General features: G+C 35.5%; 1 protein-coding gene across 1 annotated transcript; it reads left to right on the top strand.

Annotated features, from left to right (window-relative positions):
- Window positions 1–330: 330 nt before the first annotated feature.
- LOC145525354 (uncharacterized) lies at window positions 331–16,266 on the top strand. The gene is made up of 4 exons (XM_081538151.1): window positions 331–361; window positions 815–880; window positions 13,908–13,959; window positions 15,655–16,266. Exons 3-4 carry the CDS (start codon window positions 13,936–13,938, stop codon window positions 15,997–15,999), a joined length of 369 nt encoding a protein of 122 aa, XP_081394277.1. The 5' UTR covers window positions 331–361; window positions 815–880; window positions 13,908–13,935; the 3' UTR covers window positions 16,000–16,266.
- The last annotated feature ends 612 nt before the right edge of the window (window positions 16,267–16,878 follow it).

The following is a 16,878-nucleotide window of genomic DNA, read 5'->3' as shown; positions in this document are numbered from 1 at the left end:
CCCCTTCCCCGCCGCACACGCGCGCGCGCGCACACACACGCACACACACACACACACACCGCGCCGCCGAAACACAAACAGAGGGGGAGGGAAGACCGCGAGCTGAGCAGGACTCAGAAACTTTGCTCGCCACTCATTGATCCCCGCACTTTAGTTCAGCCGGACTCCCCCCGGCTCCCGGTGCTGTCACCTACCGCCCCTCCCTCGCCCCAGCCCCATTGGACCCGAGCTGAAGCGGCCCCGCCTGGCACTCCTACCGCCAGCGCGCTCCGACTTTTTCGGCCTCCGACTGGCTTTTCGGGATGCTAATCACTCCAGCCTCCCGGAGGACGGTAGGCGGTCGGGTGTGGGAGCACTGCAAGTAGGAGGCGCTGAGAAAGGGGGGTGGGGGTGGGAGGTAGGGGGTGATTCCCTCCCCTCTTTTTCTTCCTTTCTTTCTTTTTTTTCTCTTTTTGGTCAAATCTTGGCCGACATCTGAGCAATAACAGCAAAAAGCTGCTGCCGAATAGATGGGGGTGGGGTCAGGTTTGCAGATAAATAACTTTAGGGACCGGGTCTGGGGGAAGACCGTTAGGTTGTTATGCTAGTAATAACTCAAGGGTAAGGGGGTCGAGAGAAATAAAAGAAAGGCAGGGGGTGAGGGTCTGTTAGAGCGGGAGGAAGGATTAAGCAAAGCCTGTCTGGGAATGCAAAGCGCAGATTTGCTTTAACCGTTTCCTGCCCCTTCTCTTTCGAAGGGACGGAGGGGAGCTGCTGTACAATAAGATCCAACAGCATCCAAACCGAACCGTCTCTGTTCCTTCTCTGTCTACAGAGCGAGCCGACTGCAGTCCAGGTCTAACCCTAAACCTGTCTCCACTCGCCCCTCCCCTACCTCCAGGTGAGTAGGGGCACCAAGGCCTGGGCACCAACTGCCCTTTGGATTCCTGTGGGAAAAGCCGGGGGACTCCTGTTTTGTTTCCTTTCCTGAAGTTTGGAATTTTGATCTTCGTTGGGAGTATTGCCCTCTGGCCATTTTCTAGCCAAAGGTATCCTGATGAAATGGTTTCTTTTTGTTTTGGTTTAGTTTTTGTCTGGGGAAAAGGTAGGTTTGAGAAAAATTGAAATGAATAGAAGGAAATTTAAATTTTAGAATTACCCACGTGCCACTCGAGGCACTCAGATGAACTCCCCTGCTATTTACTGTAGCTGATTTTTTCTATGGTATCACGCAGCACTTCAAAGAGGTGGGGGAAAGGTGACTAGGAATCAGGTCAGGATTATTTCCCCTTTAAGGAAAACCGCTTAGAAAATGAGAATTTAAGCCAAGTAATGCAAATATAAGTCATTCATTTCATCCACAGTGACCCCCTCCAAATTTAAAATTTCTGAGCTGGGAGATGATTTAGCCATGAGTAAATACTGCCCTCTGCCGTTCTCTGTCAATCTTACAGCTTTAGTCGTCTGGTTTCTTGTTTAAAATTAAAGGCAGAGACTAGATGGATCTGGTTACAAGGCTAATTCCTCCTTCTTGCCTAGGGATAGTAGCAGAGAAAAAAGATCTTTGGGGATCTCCTAGTGCCTTTCTTTACTTAGGTAAAAAAAAAAAAAATTTTAAGCAATAAGGCAGACAGCAAATCCAGGTCCTCTGCTCCAGACAGCCTATAACCCAAAATTGATATATGTAAATCTGAATGGTAAAAAACACTATCAACAATTCCTTTGTTTAGAACATTTACTTCCGCGGTTTTCTATACCATATATACCAATATACACAGTATATGTGATGAGTGAATTAGAAAAAGACAAGAAAGTATTCATCATTTTTGTATTTTCAGCCCATGAAAATTGTAAAAGCATTGGAAGTTATTCTTTTAAAAGAGATATTTTAAAGCATTTTCTCAAAACTCATGTCTCTGCCAATAAATTGCAGGTTTTATTTTTATGTAATTTAACCCACAAATATTTGTATATTTACAAAGTGAAACCAGAAATTTTCACAAACCATGGCTATGATATGTGATTTTGAGACTATTAGGGGTTTTGTTTGTTATTGTTTACTAATATGCAACAGTTCAGTCATTTGGATAGGAAAGAATAGAAAGAGAGCATTTAGTTCCTTCTCGGAGATCAGGTATATTTTTTCTGTTTTCCTGTTTGTTTGGAGAGCCTGTGGGATAATCTTCATATTTAGTCTCAAGAACATTAGTATTAAATCTGCATCATTTATGAGTGAATTTAATTTGGTGGTAATGTGTTAACATTCATTTTGGGGAATAGGAGGAAGTGTAATATATATTTTAAATTTAAAAATTCAAGATATGACAAAGTTAAGTAATACATAAAAATGTATATATATTCAGGATGTAAAATCATTTTTTGAACAATTCTGAAAGAATATAAAAAATGATTTAGACAATGGCATGGTTGTGTAAATAAATGGAAACCTTCCATGATAACTACATTAAAGTAACACCTTCATTTATAGATAAAACCTACACATAAAATTGCAATCTATTACACATGGGTGTATAATTTAATGTATGGTTCAGAGGATGGTTTTAATAAAAGACAAACAATGAAGCTTTCCTTATATTTAATTTTTCTTCTTTGGATTTCACAAATTGTAGTGTTATAATGAGTAATGAAAAGTAAAGATGCCCACAACAAAATAAAAGGAAATAAAGACATATTGTAGCTGTATGGGTGAAAAAAGCAAACTTTATTTTTGCTTTTCCATCAAAAGCTTATTTATTTTAAGAAAGGGATTACTTTGTGAAAGCTTTCAATGCACTTGAAATTCAGTTCAGTTCAGTTCAGTTGCTCAGTCATGTCCGACTCTTTGCGACCCCATGAATCGCAGCACGCCAGGCCTCCCTGTCCATCACCAACTCCCAGAGTCTACCCAAACCCATGTCCATCGAGTCAGTGATGCCATTATATGCTTCTGAAAGAGAAGATATTCGTCAGTTTTAATAGACTGTGGGGAAAAATTTTATTTTTTATGTCCAGACATGAAAGGAGCTAGAATTTTAAAGCATACATTAAAAAAATAAAAAGATTTTGTGACAATCTGTGATCCTAATGTGTACACAGTTACCATCATTACTTCATTAAATGTCTGAAAGTACTTTTTTTTCATGTTTTTAGACCCTAGGTGAAGAAGCTTAGGTTAATCATACTATATAATTCATTAGGAACATTGTCGCAGAAAAGGATTCTCCCTCTGCTTCTTCCTTTTCTGCCCTCTTCTCCTTTCCTCTCTCCTCCTCTTCCCTACCTTCTTTCTTCCCTTCTCTCTTATTCTCTTCCTCTCCCTTCTCTCCCTATTTTCTCTTCCACTTCCTTTCCCTCTCCTTCCTCCTTCTCCTCCCCTTTCCTCTTTTCCCTTCCTTTCCGACTCCTGCCCCTCTCTTCCCTTATCTCCATTCCCCTCCTCTCTCTCCCTCTCCCATCCTTCCCCTCCCATCCTCCACTTTACACTTGACTATATTTTGCTCACCTTACCTTATTCTACCTTACTCTTTTCTCTCCTTAGCATTCTTCACTTCTATTACAGGACTCCCAGAGGCAAACATTCTAATAAGTGGAATGTGTACTTTTTGGTTCCATGTTTTTGCAAAATATATATTATTTAGTTGTGCTGTATTTTTAACTGAGATAAATCATTTGGGTTATATGGTGTATGTGTCTCATCCTGTTTTTTATCTTTTTCACCACTGCTTTTTTTAAGGTTTATACATGTTGTTATAAGTGTACTGCTAAATTGTTTCTGACTTCTGCAGTTTTATAGTAACACATGTATCCATTTCTCTTAACCTGTCTACTTACGTGACATAAGACACATAAGACATAGACATCCAGTTTGCCTTCAACTCCCTGGCATCACAGATTAGTCTGCAATGAACATCCTTGTAATTTGTCCCCAAGAGGCAGTGAATATTTGGGGGATGTACAGTGGGGAATGGAAGAGGCCTTTATCACATATCTGAAATGAATAGCTGATTGTTTGCTAAACAAGAGAGAATTAAGTTCGTAGGATACAGTGTTTCGGAGCAAGATGTGAACTGATCCTAGAATTGGGAAGCATGGAGTTCGGAGATGGCAAACTTTTAGATATCTGAGGTTGGTAGACTGTAGTTTTTGCTGAGTGGCAGATTGTCTCTTGGTATCATTGACACAAGTGGGGTAGGATTTTTGTCCTTATTTATTTTATTTTTCTTACTTTTATACCTGACTCTTTTGCTTTCCAACTTCTTCTGCTAACTTTAACTCAAGATTTTAGTTTCTTATTTCCTGATAAATATATTGCTATAAATTTCCCTCAAAGTACTGTACTAGCTTTACTCCACAAAATATTAATTATAAAATGCTACATGCAATGATTTCATTTTTATTCCCTTAAATTTTTAGTAAATTTATTTTATAATTTCCTCTGTAGCACAGGATTGTTTATTAATACATAAATACATTTCTAAATATGTATCGAATAATAAAGAGTCCTCTCCTTCAGCAACCCCGCTGCCTTTCACCACCTTCCCTGGTACCCAAAATCTATATCCCTTTGTTGCTATTTATTCATTGTGTTATATTCAAAGTATCTGTGATAGGAAGGGAAAGTGCCTGCCACATTCAAGGAATCCTATCATTTAAAGGACAAGGAATACTCACGTGAAGGAATATATGATAGCAGTGAAAAATGCTCAATTTTAGTTTGTAAGTGATTTCTACCTACTCATGCTTCCCACTCTTTGCATCTCCTCCTTTTTAAAAGTTGACTGTAAACCACTTTTTAATTGCAAATTTGCTGAACATATTCCAAATGAAACAGTAACTATGCATGTCTAAGAATTTAGTATGCGGGTGTCCCAGAATCATTTTTAGACAAATTCCAAAATAGAGTGTGAAGTATCAAAAAACAAAACAAAGCAAAAATACCCGTGATAAAAAGAAGTCTACAGTTTCTTTCCTCTCTTATTTTAACCCACTTTAATCAATCTTACCCAAAGCAATCCAACGAAATTTTTTTTCTCAAAATCTCAGTTGATCATGTCCTTCTTGATTAACTTTACTCATTTGCCCTTCCTCGATGCCATCCTGCCTCATCTTTTCAGTCTCAGGTGTTTTACTGTGTACCAAGCATCCTAGGGCTCATGGGACAAATAGTCAGCATCACCATCTGTTCTCTAACCTCTGTCTCTTGGTGATCTCGTCCTATATCAAGACTTCAAATAAGTTGGTTACACTCAGAAAAGAATGTGAACTCTGCAGTTCTTGGGTTCAATGTTCTGTCCACATCCATGAAACTGTTTGTTAACTATGCTATTCAGATCTTATATATCATTACTGACTTTCTGTTGGCTTCTTATATTGATCCTGAAAGTGGCATGAAGGCATGTTAAATCTGCATTTGTGATTGTAAATTTAAATATCCTTGTAGTTATGTAGCTATTCTTGTTTTGCATGTTAAGGCATTTTAATATATATTTTATATTTTATTTATTCTTCATGTTATATGTTTTATATTTGTAAATGCACATATATATATAATTTATATATTCATCATGAATTAAACCTTTTCTAATTAAGATTTTATTTTCTTTATCCCAAATAATGTGCTTTTCCTTAAAGTCTGCTTTGGTCTGATACAAGTACAGGTAACCAGCATTCTTTGTTACTATCATGACAGATTTTTTTCCCATCCTTTCACCTTCTATTCTCTGTACCCTAATGGTTTAAAAGTCTTTTTGACACAGCATTAAATTTGAAAATGCATTCACTTTTTTAAAAAATTTATTTACATTTAATATTTATACTTAATTTCTGTTTAAATCTGCTATCTAACTTTGTGTTTTGCTATTTTTCTCTAGTTTTATCTTTTGTTTATCTCTCTGCTTCTTACCTGTTTTTAATTAATTAGGTATTCTTTCACTTTCTGCTACTACTTTGGGTGATATATGCTCTGTTTTGGCTATTTTCATTTTACTTCAAGAAATTACAAAATTATTCTTCTCAAAGTCTAAAATAATTCAATACCTTACGAAAAAAGGAGAGTTATTCAACAATACATTTTAAATATACATTGATTTACTTCTCAACTTACATCTTAATTTGGTATTTATTTTTAATTCTTTTATTTAAATTTTAAACTTGCATAACATTTTTATTTTTTAAAAAGCAATAATGTAACACATTTTGTTGCATTTCAGTCTTTCTTCTATCACAAACATTCTATCCTGGATCTCCTGCATTTTGTCTGCAATATGTTTTTCTGAATTTCATTTTGGAATGGGAAGCTTTTGGTAGAAACACTTTATAGTGTACCTGTTCTTGAAATACTTTTTATTTAAAGATAAATTTATAAATTCAAAATTAATTAGAGTCATTGAGACATAATCTTTTAGTCACATGCCATACTAGCGCAAATATGAAAAAGGATATTTAAAGAAATAAATTAGGATATTTCTAATACTACACATTGACATTTTAATTCACATGAATTTTTTCAGAATCATCATTATATTTATCAGTATAATTTAATTATACAGAAGCTGAACTCTCATTTTACTGTCAACCTAATTCCTATTTTTCTTAATTTTTCATACAAGGTAATTTGTGGTTTTTTGCATTGATTTCTCTTGAAATGCCTCTTTTTTATGTTTTGCAGTTTTGATTTTTATTTATATGTAGGTGTAAAATGTTTTTTAATCATAGTTGGAAATTGAAAGTCTTCATGATGCAAATCATACTTTCATTATTTCTGAAAAGCCTTTATATTTGTATTTGCAGATCTTACTCTTGGTTTTGTTCTCCTTGTTCTTCCTTCTGGAACTCTACTAAGAGACACATTAGAACTTCACATGATATCTTGTAAATCTCAATATCAACTTAATATCTTCTCTTTTATTTTCTCCAGGCTTAATTTTGAATATCTTTTTCTGAATTGTTTTCTAGTTACTAATTCTGTCTTTAGCTGAGTCTGCTAAGTTACTTCAGTTGTGTCTGACTCTATGTGACCTTATGGACTGTGACCCACCAGATTCCTCTGTCCACGGGGATTCTCCATGCAAAGATATTGGAGTGGGTTGCCATGGCATTCTCAAGGGGATCTTCCCTGGGTCTAACCTACTTTTAAACTCATCTACTTATTATCAGTTTAATTACAGAATTCTTATACCTTAACATCGTGATGTGTTTTGAAGTTAGCTTTCCCCTGCAGACCTGGAGAAGGAAATGGCAACCCACTTCAGCATTCTTGCCTGGAGAATCCCATGGACAGAGGAGCCTGGCAGGCCACAGTCCGTGGGGTTGCAAGAGTCAGACACGACCTAGCGACTAAACCACCACCATCCTCTTCAGATATTTTCAAGCTTGTTTTTCCTTCCTTTGAACATGTTAAACATAGATTTTGGTGTTATTTAGATAGGTATCTGAAAATTCCAGTATCAGACATATTTAATCATGTTTATGCTTTTCATTTTTATTGCTAGTTTTAGCTCAGAGTAAATTGTTTCCTCGTGTGATTAGTTACGTTTGAAAATAAACTGATCATTTTAATTGGTAAATTATTTGTGCTAGTCCTTGAAGCTTAGGATTGGTGTGCTCCCATAAAGAAGAGCTGATTATATGTCCATTAGGTGCTTGTGGGTTACTATTAGTCTGCAACAACTACTGTTAGCTTTGAAGCTAAGATGCCAACAGCAGAAGAGCAACATTTTTATGAATCACTAAGTGATGCTGCCAAGTAAACCATAAAAACAAAAAATACTTTCTCACCACTTTGGACTTTTATGTAAAGACAGCGTACACTCATTTAGCTTGTTGTGATGTCATTCTTCTCTATGTATAAAAAGGAAAGTATAAGCAAAATAAATTGAACAAGGCATTCTCAGATCCTTTTTTCACATTGAAAATCCAGCTCAAAGGTGTATAGCATTTATTGAAAAAGTATTCCATTTTGCTTCTGTTTTTTTCCTAACATACTAAAACTGCATGTTTGATATTCATGTGTAGTCAATAATTAAGTTAAGTCACAGTTGCTACCAGGCTTTTTTCAGATATGATACATCCTAACTACTAAATGTTAAAATAGGACCAAAAAAAGCAGAATCTTAACAATTAAATATAGTGAATTTACAACTTGAGGGTTTTTTTTTTCCCTGTACCTCTTCAGTGATGGGGGGGCTTCCCTGATAGCTCAGTTGGTAAAGAATCTGCGTGCAATGCAGGAGGCCTTGGTTCGATTCCTGGGTCGGGAAGGTCTGCTGGAGAAGGGATAGGCTACCACCCACTCTAGTATTCTTGGGCTTCCCTTATGGCTCAGCTGGTAAAGAATCTGCCTGCAATGTGGGAGACCTGGGTTCGACCCCTGGGTTAGGAAGATCCCCTGGAAAAGGGAAAGGCTACCCACTCCAGTATTCTGGCCTGAAGAATTCCATAGACTGTATAGTCCATGGGGTCACAAAGAGTCGGACACGACTGAGCAACTTTCAGTAATATGATTTTGAGTGCTGCCTTATGCCTTCAACTTCTCCATACTTCAGTCTAATAATTGCCAAGGCAATTTTACTTTCAGTTTTTTGGAGAAGGCAAGGTGACTAGGTATATCTGGTTATGAAGATAACTAGTTATCTTAACATAGGACTTAGGAGCTCCAGCTTTAATAAGAAAAGTTCCCTATTAAATCCCACACCCTCTGAAAAGGCTGTGGGTTTGCATCCTGTACCACAGCTTAAAAGTCAAAACCATGTTAGTGAAGTTTGGCAAATATCCTTAGGGCCAAAGCTACTTCAATGTTGGATTTACCTCCATGGGTTCTCATCTAGACTAGATATGGTAATTCCTGACTATCATATCATGTTATCTCCTTGATCTTTTAAGAAACTATTTTAAAATTTAGTAATTTTAGTGGTTTTGAGTGGTAAATAATAGCCTAGCATATTGCCAGAATAGGAAGTCTATTTTCCTTATTTCTTCAAATAGTTTCCTTTTTCCATTTGTTTTTCCTCCTTTGGGAAATTTTATTATTTGATATTTACCCATAAGTTGGGTCGCTTTAGCTTTTCTTGATGTTTTCTAGAAAATTTCTCTATGTGACGTTTCAACTTAATTTGATATTCAGATATATTCAATATATCACTGTTTAATCTTTTGTACTCTTTATATTGGGCTTTCCTGGTGGCTCAGTAGGTAAAGAATCTGCCTTTACCTTAATGCCAGTGTGGGAAACCTGGATTTGATCCTTGGGTCATGAAGATACCCCGGAGAAGGGAATGGCTACCCTCTCCAGCATTCTACTCAATTTTTTTCATACTACCCAAATAGTTATATTTCATTCATTTTAAAGTGAATTTTAATTCTTGTTTTATATTGACAATATCTGTGCATTAATTGTCTATCTGTTCTGCTCTTTAGTTGCAAAGCTGTGTCTGACTCTTTGCAACCCCATGCAATACTGGAGTGGTTGCCATTTCCTTCTCTAGGGGATCTTCCCAACCTGGGGGCAAATTCTTTACCACTGAGCCATAAAGAAGCCCCTATCTGTGCTGAGGAGTGATCAACGGCCAGACCTCAGTCTGTGAGTTTAAAGTAGGGATTGGCATTTTTTTTCTATAAAAGAGAAAATTGTAAATACTTTAGGTTTTGAAAACCAGACAGTCTCTGTCACACCATTTAAACTTTCCCTATAATGTGACAGCAGCTATAGATAATACGGAAATTATTGGGGATGATTGTGTTCCAATAAAAATTTATTTACCAAAACAGGAACTAGGCTCAATTTGGCCTTCAGGCTGTCATTTGCTGACCAATATTTTCGTGCATAGGAGATAAGCTTGGTACTGAAATCTCTACCAGATGACCATTGCTGATCATTCCCATTTGTAATCTTTTTTTTTTTCCCCACCTATATAGGTACATGTATATAAAGTCAGTATTTTGAATATGATTCAAGATTTCTGTATGTTTTACAAAAACTGCTTTTCTTACCTTCTGACCTTTTGTGATCTTAAATTTAAAACTTTGAGGTATAGTATGATTGGGAAGTGACAATCTCCCTAAATTGTAATCTACAGTCTTAGAGATTTTTAGAGAGTAAGACAGGATATTCAATACCTAAGGGCAACTCTTCAGAGTGTACTTATTTCATGAGAACACTGATGTCTTGGCTGCTGCTACCAATTTCTGCAGGGAAGCAGGCAATAATAGCCGCAAGGCAACATAGGGTAGAGGCAAAAGCTATTTTTTCCCTAAACATTCATTCTTTCTAGTCTTTATAAAAATTTTCTGGCCCTTATTACTTGCTATTTAGCTTTTTCCTTCCACTTTCCATATCTCTTTTTTATAATATATATATATATATATATATATATACATATATATATAATTATATAATATATATGTTTACTCTTTTTTTTTTTTCTGGCTGGTGTTCAGTTTCCAAAGATTATGGAACCACAAGTGTATGTAAATAAATCTGAAACTACGTGATGGAAACCAAAATCATATTCTGTAACATCACACTTATGAGAGAAACCAAATGAAGGGTTAGCTTTAGAATCCTTCATAATATGGTACATGTGAGCATGTGAGCAAACCCACTGGAATGGAAATTGCTTATACTAAATGTGAGACTAGGTTTCTGAATATTGTGGCATTTGCCACAAACTAGTAATTATGTACCATAATTTGGAGAAACTTCTCAGTCAAACAACTGTTGTGACAATCTCCTTTTTTGTTGAAATGTATAATATATCATGGATTGGTTATATTTTAATTTTTATTAGGTATAGGTATACTGTTTATCTCAAACTAAAAATATATCAATATGGGTAATAGTTAATGGTTTCATTAACATTAAAATAAACCTGATGTTGAATTTCACACTGGAATATAAAGAGAATTAAGGAAATAGATACCTCTAATATGTATAGACAAATGTCTTGAAGAAGTGTTAAATAAAATGGTATGATATTCAGTCTAGGTTTATTAGACTTTGAGCATATGAAAACATTTGAAAATACAGGACAATTTAAGCTATAACTTCCATCTATAATACTGGTATGGAGAATTAGGAAAGTCTTACCAGCAGTGTTGATTCTAATAAAACAAATAATCTTGACCCACAGCTAACATGTTATCTTATTTTGTGTTTTACCTTATTTGAGATGATGAAATACAGACTACTATAAGACACCTTTGTATTATTGCCTAATAAGCATATTCCCTTACCATTATGATGATTTTACATAAATATTTTTTATTGGATGAATAATGTTTGTAATATGAATAGGCCAAAAGTTATTAATTTTTCCTTCAATGTTGACCTTCAGGATTTTTTCAGGTTAATTTACTATTAAATTCATGCTTTGGTAACTATTACTCACTTCTTCAAACAAAATTTATTGAAAACTAACTGTGTATCAGATACTTTAAAAGCTACATAGGTGAGAAAATGGTGAATAAAACAAACAGCTTCTGTCATCTTTAGTCAAATTGCAGAAATTTTTGAAAGAATTTAAACTTTTAAGGACCCTTTTTACTTATTGCCAAGTTGCCTTCCAGAAAGAATCTATCAATTTGTAATTGAAACCAAAGTATATCAGAGTTGTCCTCCCAGAAAAACAAAGAAATACATTTAAATATAATATGTCTTAAATCCTGGTTTATTTACAGGGTATTAAAACATGTCTTCTTCTAGCATATATTTCTATCATATTGTTCATATATTAGCTATTTGTTTTCATTTTTTTAAGAAATTATTATTTGTTGTCAATTTAATCAGTTTGGGTCTCAAATCTATTTTTCAGTTATTGCTGCTATTGTTGCTAAATCAATTTGTTTTCCTGTATAAACACCTACCTTTGTTTTAAGTTTGTAATTCTGTCCTTTATCCAGAGACTAAAATAAGTATTGATGAAGCTTTAATTCTAGTTTCCTCTTTCTGCTCTTCCTTCTATTAAATACTTCTTTATCCTAATTATATCAAATGGCACAATGCCACCAGAGCAGGGACAATAAAACATTTTCTTTTCTCTGAAGGTAGCATGATGTCTGAAATTCAGATAGCATTCAACAAATGTCTGCCCAATTTCATCCCAGATAGGATGCCTAAAATTAAAAATACATTTATAATCTTAAAAAGAAGCAATAAGTGGTTCGAATGGTACAGTCTAAAACATTGTTTTCTAAAATTGTGGTAAAGGGTGGTACTCACAGATAATTCCAGGAGGCTCAGAAGAGGATATTGAATAGCAAAAAAGAAAATGAGACTTAAAAAAAAACAAAACAAAACACTAAGGTGCATGTTGTAGCTTGATATTCACCTTCCATTCAAACCTTCCAGTCCACCTCTAGTGTGTGCTTCTAGAGGCTTTTCTTCAGACACCCTCTCAGCCATGGTTGTTCATACAATGGTCCTCTGTTTAAATGCAACCACTTGGAGTTTGTTAGGTAAACATGGGCAGAGGCCATCTTCATTCTACTTCAGCCCGTTCTCTGCCAGCCAGCACAGCTGTGAATGAAGGTCCACACTGGTGTGCCATTGTCCAATCCATATGTATAGAGAAGTAACAGTTGTATCATTTGCAGTTACCACAATTTCTAACCGCTGGATCTCAGTTACTTGTTGGTGCTGGTGAAATTAATTACTCTAGTGGTGGACTCCTGTTTTCCACCTTGCTGACTGTGGCAGAATTCACAGTGCTCATGGTGGGGCATTTCTGTTTCAATCACCGTGCCTGCTACAAATCTGAGAGCACCCAATTCCCTAAACGTTCTTCCTGAAACAGCTATGCTGTCTAATAGTCCCTGCAACTTGATGTTGACTGACACAATCACAAATTATAAAAATTATTCCACTTCCATTTCTCTTTAAAATGAAGGAGAAATTCTATGATTGGAATCAGAATATTACCTCCTATTTAACATCACATATCTTTCTTTTGAATAGAGAGTGTTCTAAGTGAATAGACACATACGACAAGCATAATTCATGGAGATTTGATTAACATGAGACTGTTTGAACACAATATAGATTCTCCTTAATAAAGAAGATTAAAGTCTAAAATGTCAGAAGTAATGAGCACAATATAATTGGGAAAAAAAAAGCCTTTAGAACTTGGCGTATACTAAAAGACAAAGGAAAAATAACAGAAGATCTCAGTAGTACTTAAGCATTTGATATTTTATGGTACTCAAAGCCCTTATTAAAAGAAAGAGTGCATTATCTGTACTATTTAGCTGGAATATTCCAGATGTCTCTAGTCTTTATAAACATATCACAACATCTTAATTCTGTGTTTATTTGAATTGCTCCTTAGTCATGTCTCTTTTTCATTCCATTCTTAATCACTGAGTCTGTGATTAAAAATGGCAAACATGTGTTTTAAGAGAAACTAAGCTGTGATTTCAGTTGTGGGTAGTAATTTCAGAGTGGCAGAGTACATTAACCCCTTCCTTTCCACCCTACCCATGAATGCATAACAAGACAAAGGAAACAGGAAACATAAATAAACCAGTGAAGCATAGAAAAATGAACTACCTTTCAGTTCAAATGCTTTGTATGGTTTTGCCAGGAGAGGATGAAATGGCTGGAAGGCATCACTGACTCAATGGACATGAGTTTGAGCAAATTCCAGGAGACAGTAAGGAACAGGGAAGCTAGGCAGGTTATAGTCCATGGGATCTCAAAGAGTCAGACATGACTTAGCGACTGAATAACAACAACTGAGGAGAGGTTTCTGAAGGAACAAACAAAAGAAAAGTGACGGTTCAATATTTATAAAACAGTGTTCAGCTAAAATAACACAGGCAATCACAAATAGGATACTATTGTGGTTAAGACTCGTGATTTTTGCTCTCAAAGAAAGATCAGTTTTAGAATCTGACAATCATTGGATTCTCCTGACTCTGCTTTCTTCTCTCTACAGGGTCAAGTATAAGTCATTTCACCATTCCATGATGGACTTCTTCGTTGGTAAAGTAAGAGCAATCAGCTCATGAGTTAACTCTAAGTTGATTATCATCTGCCAGAATATGAGATATATGTCAATTTAATTAGAAAAGGTTCTAGATAAAAGTTAAATACTGTTAATAATCTCTATACTGGGAAAATGTGGAAATATAATTTCAATTTTCATGGAAATGAAACAATTTTATTCATTTAAAAACAGCATTGAAAGTGCAAAAGTGTAAGTTGCTTAGTTGTGTCCGACTCTTTGCAACCCCATGGACTGTAGACTACCAGTTCCTTCTGTCCAGGGAATTCTCCAGACAAGAATATTGGATTAGATTTATGGAATGTCACAAATTATGGTAAATTTCTAAAACTTTGGAGCAAAAAACAAAAATAATATAAAATAAATGTATTTGAATATTGATGGGTAAGGTCAAATATTATTGTATGGTTGTGTGAAAGACAATACTAATTGTGTATTTATTTTTAAATAAATCTGAGTAAGTTCAACAAGTAGATTCAGACAGAACAATCCATTAAAAAACTTAATTAAAAAAAAGAAAAATTGCCCATATGAAGTTGAAGCGGAGTCTATTTAAGTAATACATAGGCAAATATAGTAACACATAGACAAATATTTCAGAAAATCTAAACATTTTGTTGGCTCCAAATTTTAAAAAAACACATTTAAAGAAATTCTAATGTCATGTTACTATTTTCAGTGAAACCATATATGTCCCTGAATTGCCATACTGCAACCAAAATGCTACTCTATAGTCCTATCACTAAGTTTTTTGGGGAGTTGATATATTAAATTTGAACACTATTTTATAAAAATTTTTTTGCTTTTGATTCAGGAAACTGGTAGCAAGATGTTTACATCAATCATGTTAAGGTCATAGTCCAAACTGACCTCCAGCAGGGCTGAGACATGTTATTTTTTCTTTTTTAAAGAACTTTTTTTTTGGAAAAAAAAAAAGCACTATGATTTGAAATAAGCATCTTTGCTTTGATAACTTGTGTTTCATCTTTGCTTGTTGAAGGGTACATTATGATGATTGCCTCATTGTAGACTTCTGCTTGCAAATGGTAGATCTTTCTCTGTTTTTCATCCCTTTTTGATGATTGCATTTATCAAACAGTTACATAACTCAAGATGGTAAATTGATGCCATTAAGAAGATTGAATAAGATGATGTAACTACCATACTGATTCATAGCCAGCTGTTTATGTCTTTAATAATTTTGGCAAAGTTTTCAATAATTTTGCTTGTTTGCAGTGTTCTATATTTTATTAATAGCACAGTTTTGTGCTCAGTGAACTCTAATCCTTACAGCCCACCAGATATCTCTTAGAATGAAGTGCTTTCTTTCCTTTCTGTCCTGGAGGTAGATTGTGATTTTCAGATTGATTGATTGATTTAATGAATGATGGTGGAGAGTTGTATCTTCCATGCTGGAACAGAAGTAGAGATAATGCCTGTAAACTACTTAGTGTAAGGAAGAGTTCAATAAATGTTACCTATTTTTCCTTATTTATGTGACAGAATTCAATAGGAGTGCTCATTTAGAACAAATGAATAAAATCAATCACAGAAGTTATGTTCAGTCTTTAAATTAGAAAGAACATAGTAAAACTCAGTGTATTAGTTATCTGTTGCTGCTTACCAATGATACTACAAACTTGGTGACTTAGAATCGCACACATTTATTTCTTCACAGTTTCTCTGGGTCAGGAGTCTGGGAGCAGTTGAGTTGAGTCCTCCGCTTCAGGATCTTTCAAAGGTTGGCCAAGTGGCGATCTCATCTGAGGCTCAATGGGGAGGAATCAACTTCTTCACTCACAGTGTTATTGGCAGAATTCAGTCCCTTTCAGTTTGCCAGATTGAGGACCTCAGTCCTCTTCTTTCTCTGAGCTGGAGACCACCTTCAGCTTCTTGGCATGTGCTCTTCTCTACACAGCAGCTCACAAACATGGCAGCCTGTGTCTTCAAACCCAGCAAAAGAAAGACAGAGTCTCTCAGCAAGATGAGTAACAATCTTTTGGAGTGTATACGCATCATCTAGTACATCATATCACCTTTGGCATGTTCTGTTGGTTAAAAGCAGTTCATGAGTCCCACCTACACTGGAGAGGAAGGTATCAGACGAAGCATGACCAGCAGAGGGTGTGATGATGGGTACTACCTTACGAGTCTGCTGGCTACCCTCCCTAAGAACAAAAATTACAAAGTGGTGGCTGTACTTCATTGTTTAAATTCATTAATTTCCTTCTTGCTTGCAGCCCTTACATAATAAAAGATAATTTTTTTCTAGTTAAAGCACTTGAGAAAATAAGCTAGATTGTAATTTTTTAAGCACTACAGCATTGGAAGGAGATAGTATCTTGGGTTTGCATGGGACTTGAGGGTTCACAATGTACTAATATTTATAAATATTATTATTTCAGACTAGAAAATGGAGAGTAGAACTGATATCAGTTTCAAGTTTACAATTCAGAGTTTAGATTCCATGTGAAGCCTTGATTATAGCACCCTGCTGTATATCTGTTGATGAGTTCAATATGTGCCTCTCTCGATTCTGGCTATTTTTTAAAATAGCTTTCTTAGTTAAAAATAATTCATATTGGATAGGATGATGTGTAGGGGAGTGGGCAGTAGCCAGCTTGCACTTCAGCCAGATAAGCTGTTGGGGCAGGAGAATCACGTGTGGAGAGCACTGTATTGTAGTCATCAAGATGAAAGGCGCCATAGGTCAACTGGGAAATGTAGGTACACCAAGCATGAATGAAACTGGTGACACAGATCATTTCATTTCTTTGTTTGAAATACTTGGTATGAACCATTTTCTAGAGCATATCTATAAGCATTGTGTGTGAAAGATCAGGTGATCAAGAGACTATTTTCATAGAGAACATACAAACCAGAACTCCATGTACAGCTTGAA

The sequence above is a fragment of the Giraffa tippelskirchi genome, chromosome 11 (assembly GCF_054371585.1).
Source record: "Giraffa tippelskirchi isolate mGirTip1 chromosome 11, T2T-mGirTip1v1.2.pri, whole genome shotgun sequence".
Lineage (NCBI taxonomy): Eukaryota > Metazoa > Chordata > Mammalia > Artiodactyla > Giraffidae > Giraffa > Giraffa tippelskirchi.
This window is presented reverse-complemented; position numbering and strand designations above follow the sequence as displayed.

Excerpts from the sequence above, each read along its gene's own strand:
- LOC145525354 (XM_081538151.1), top strand. The coding sequence starts at position 13,936 with ATGATGGACTTCTTCGTTGGTAAA. Across the intron at positions 13,960-15,654 it reads TGGACTTCTTCGTTGGTAAA|TTTCTCTGGGTCAGGAGTCT; the intron begins GTAAGAGCAATC and ends ATTTCTTCACAG.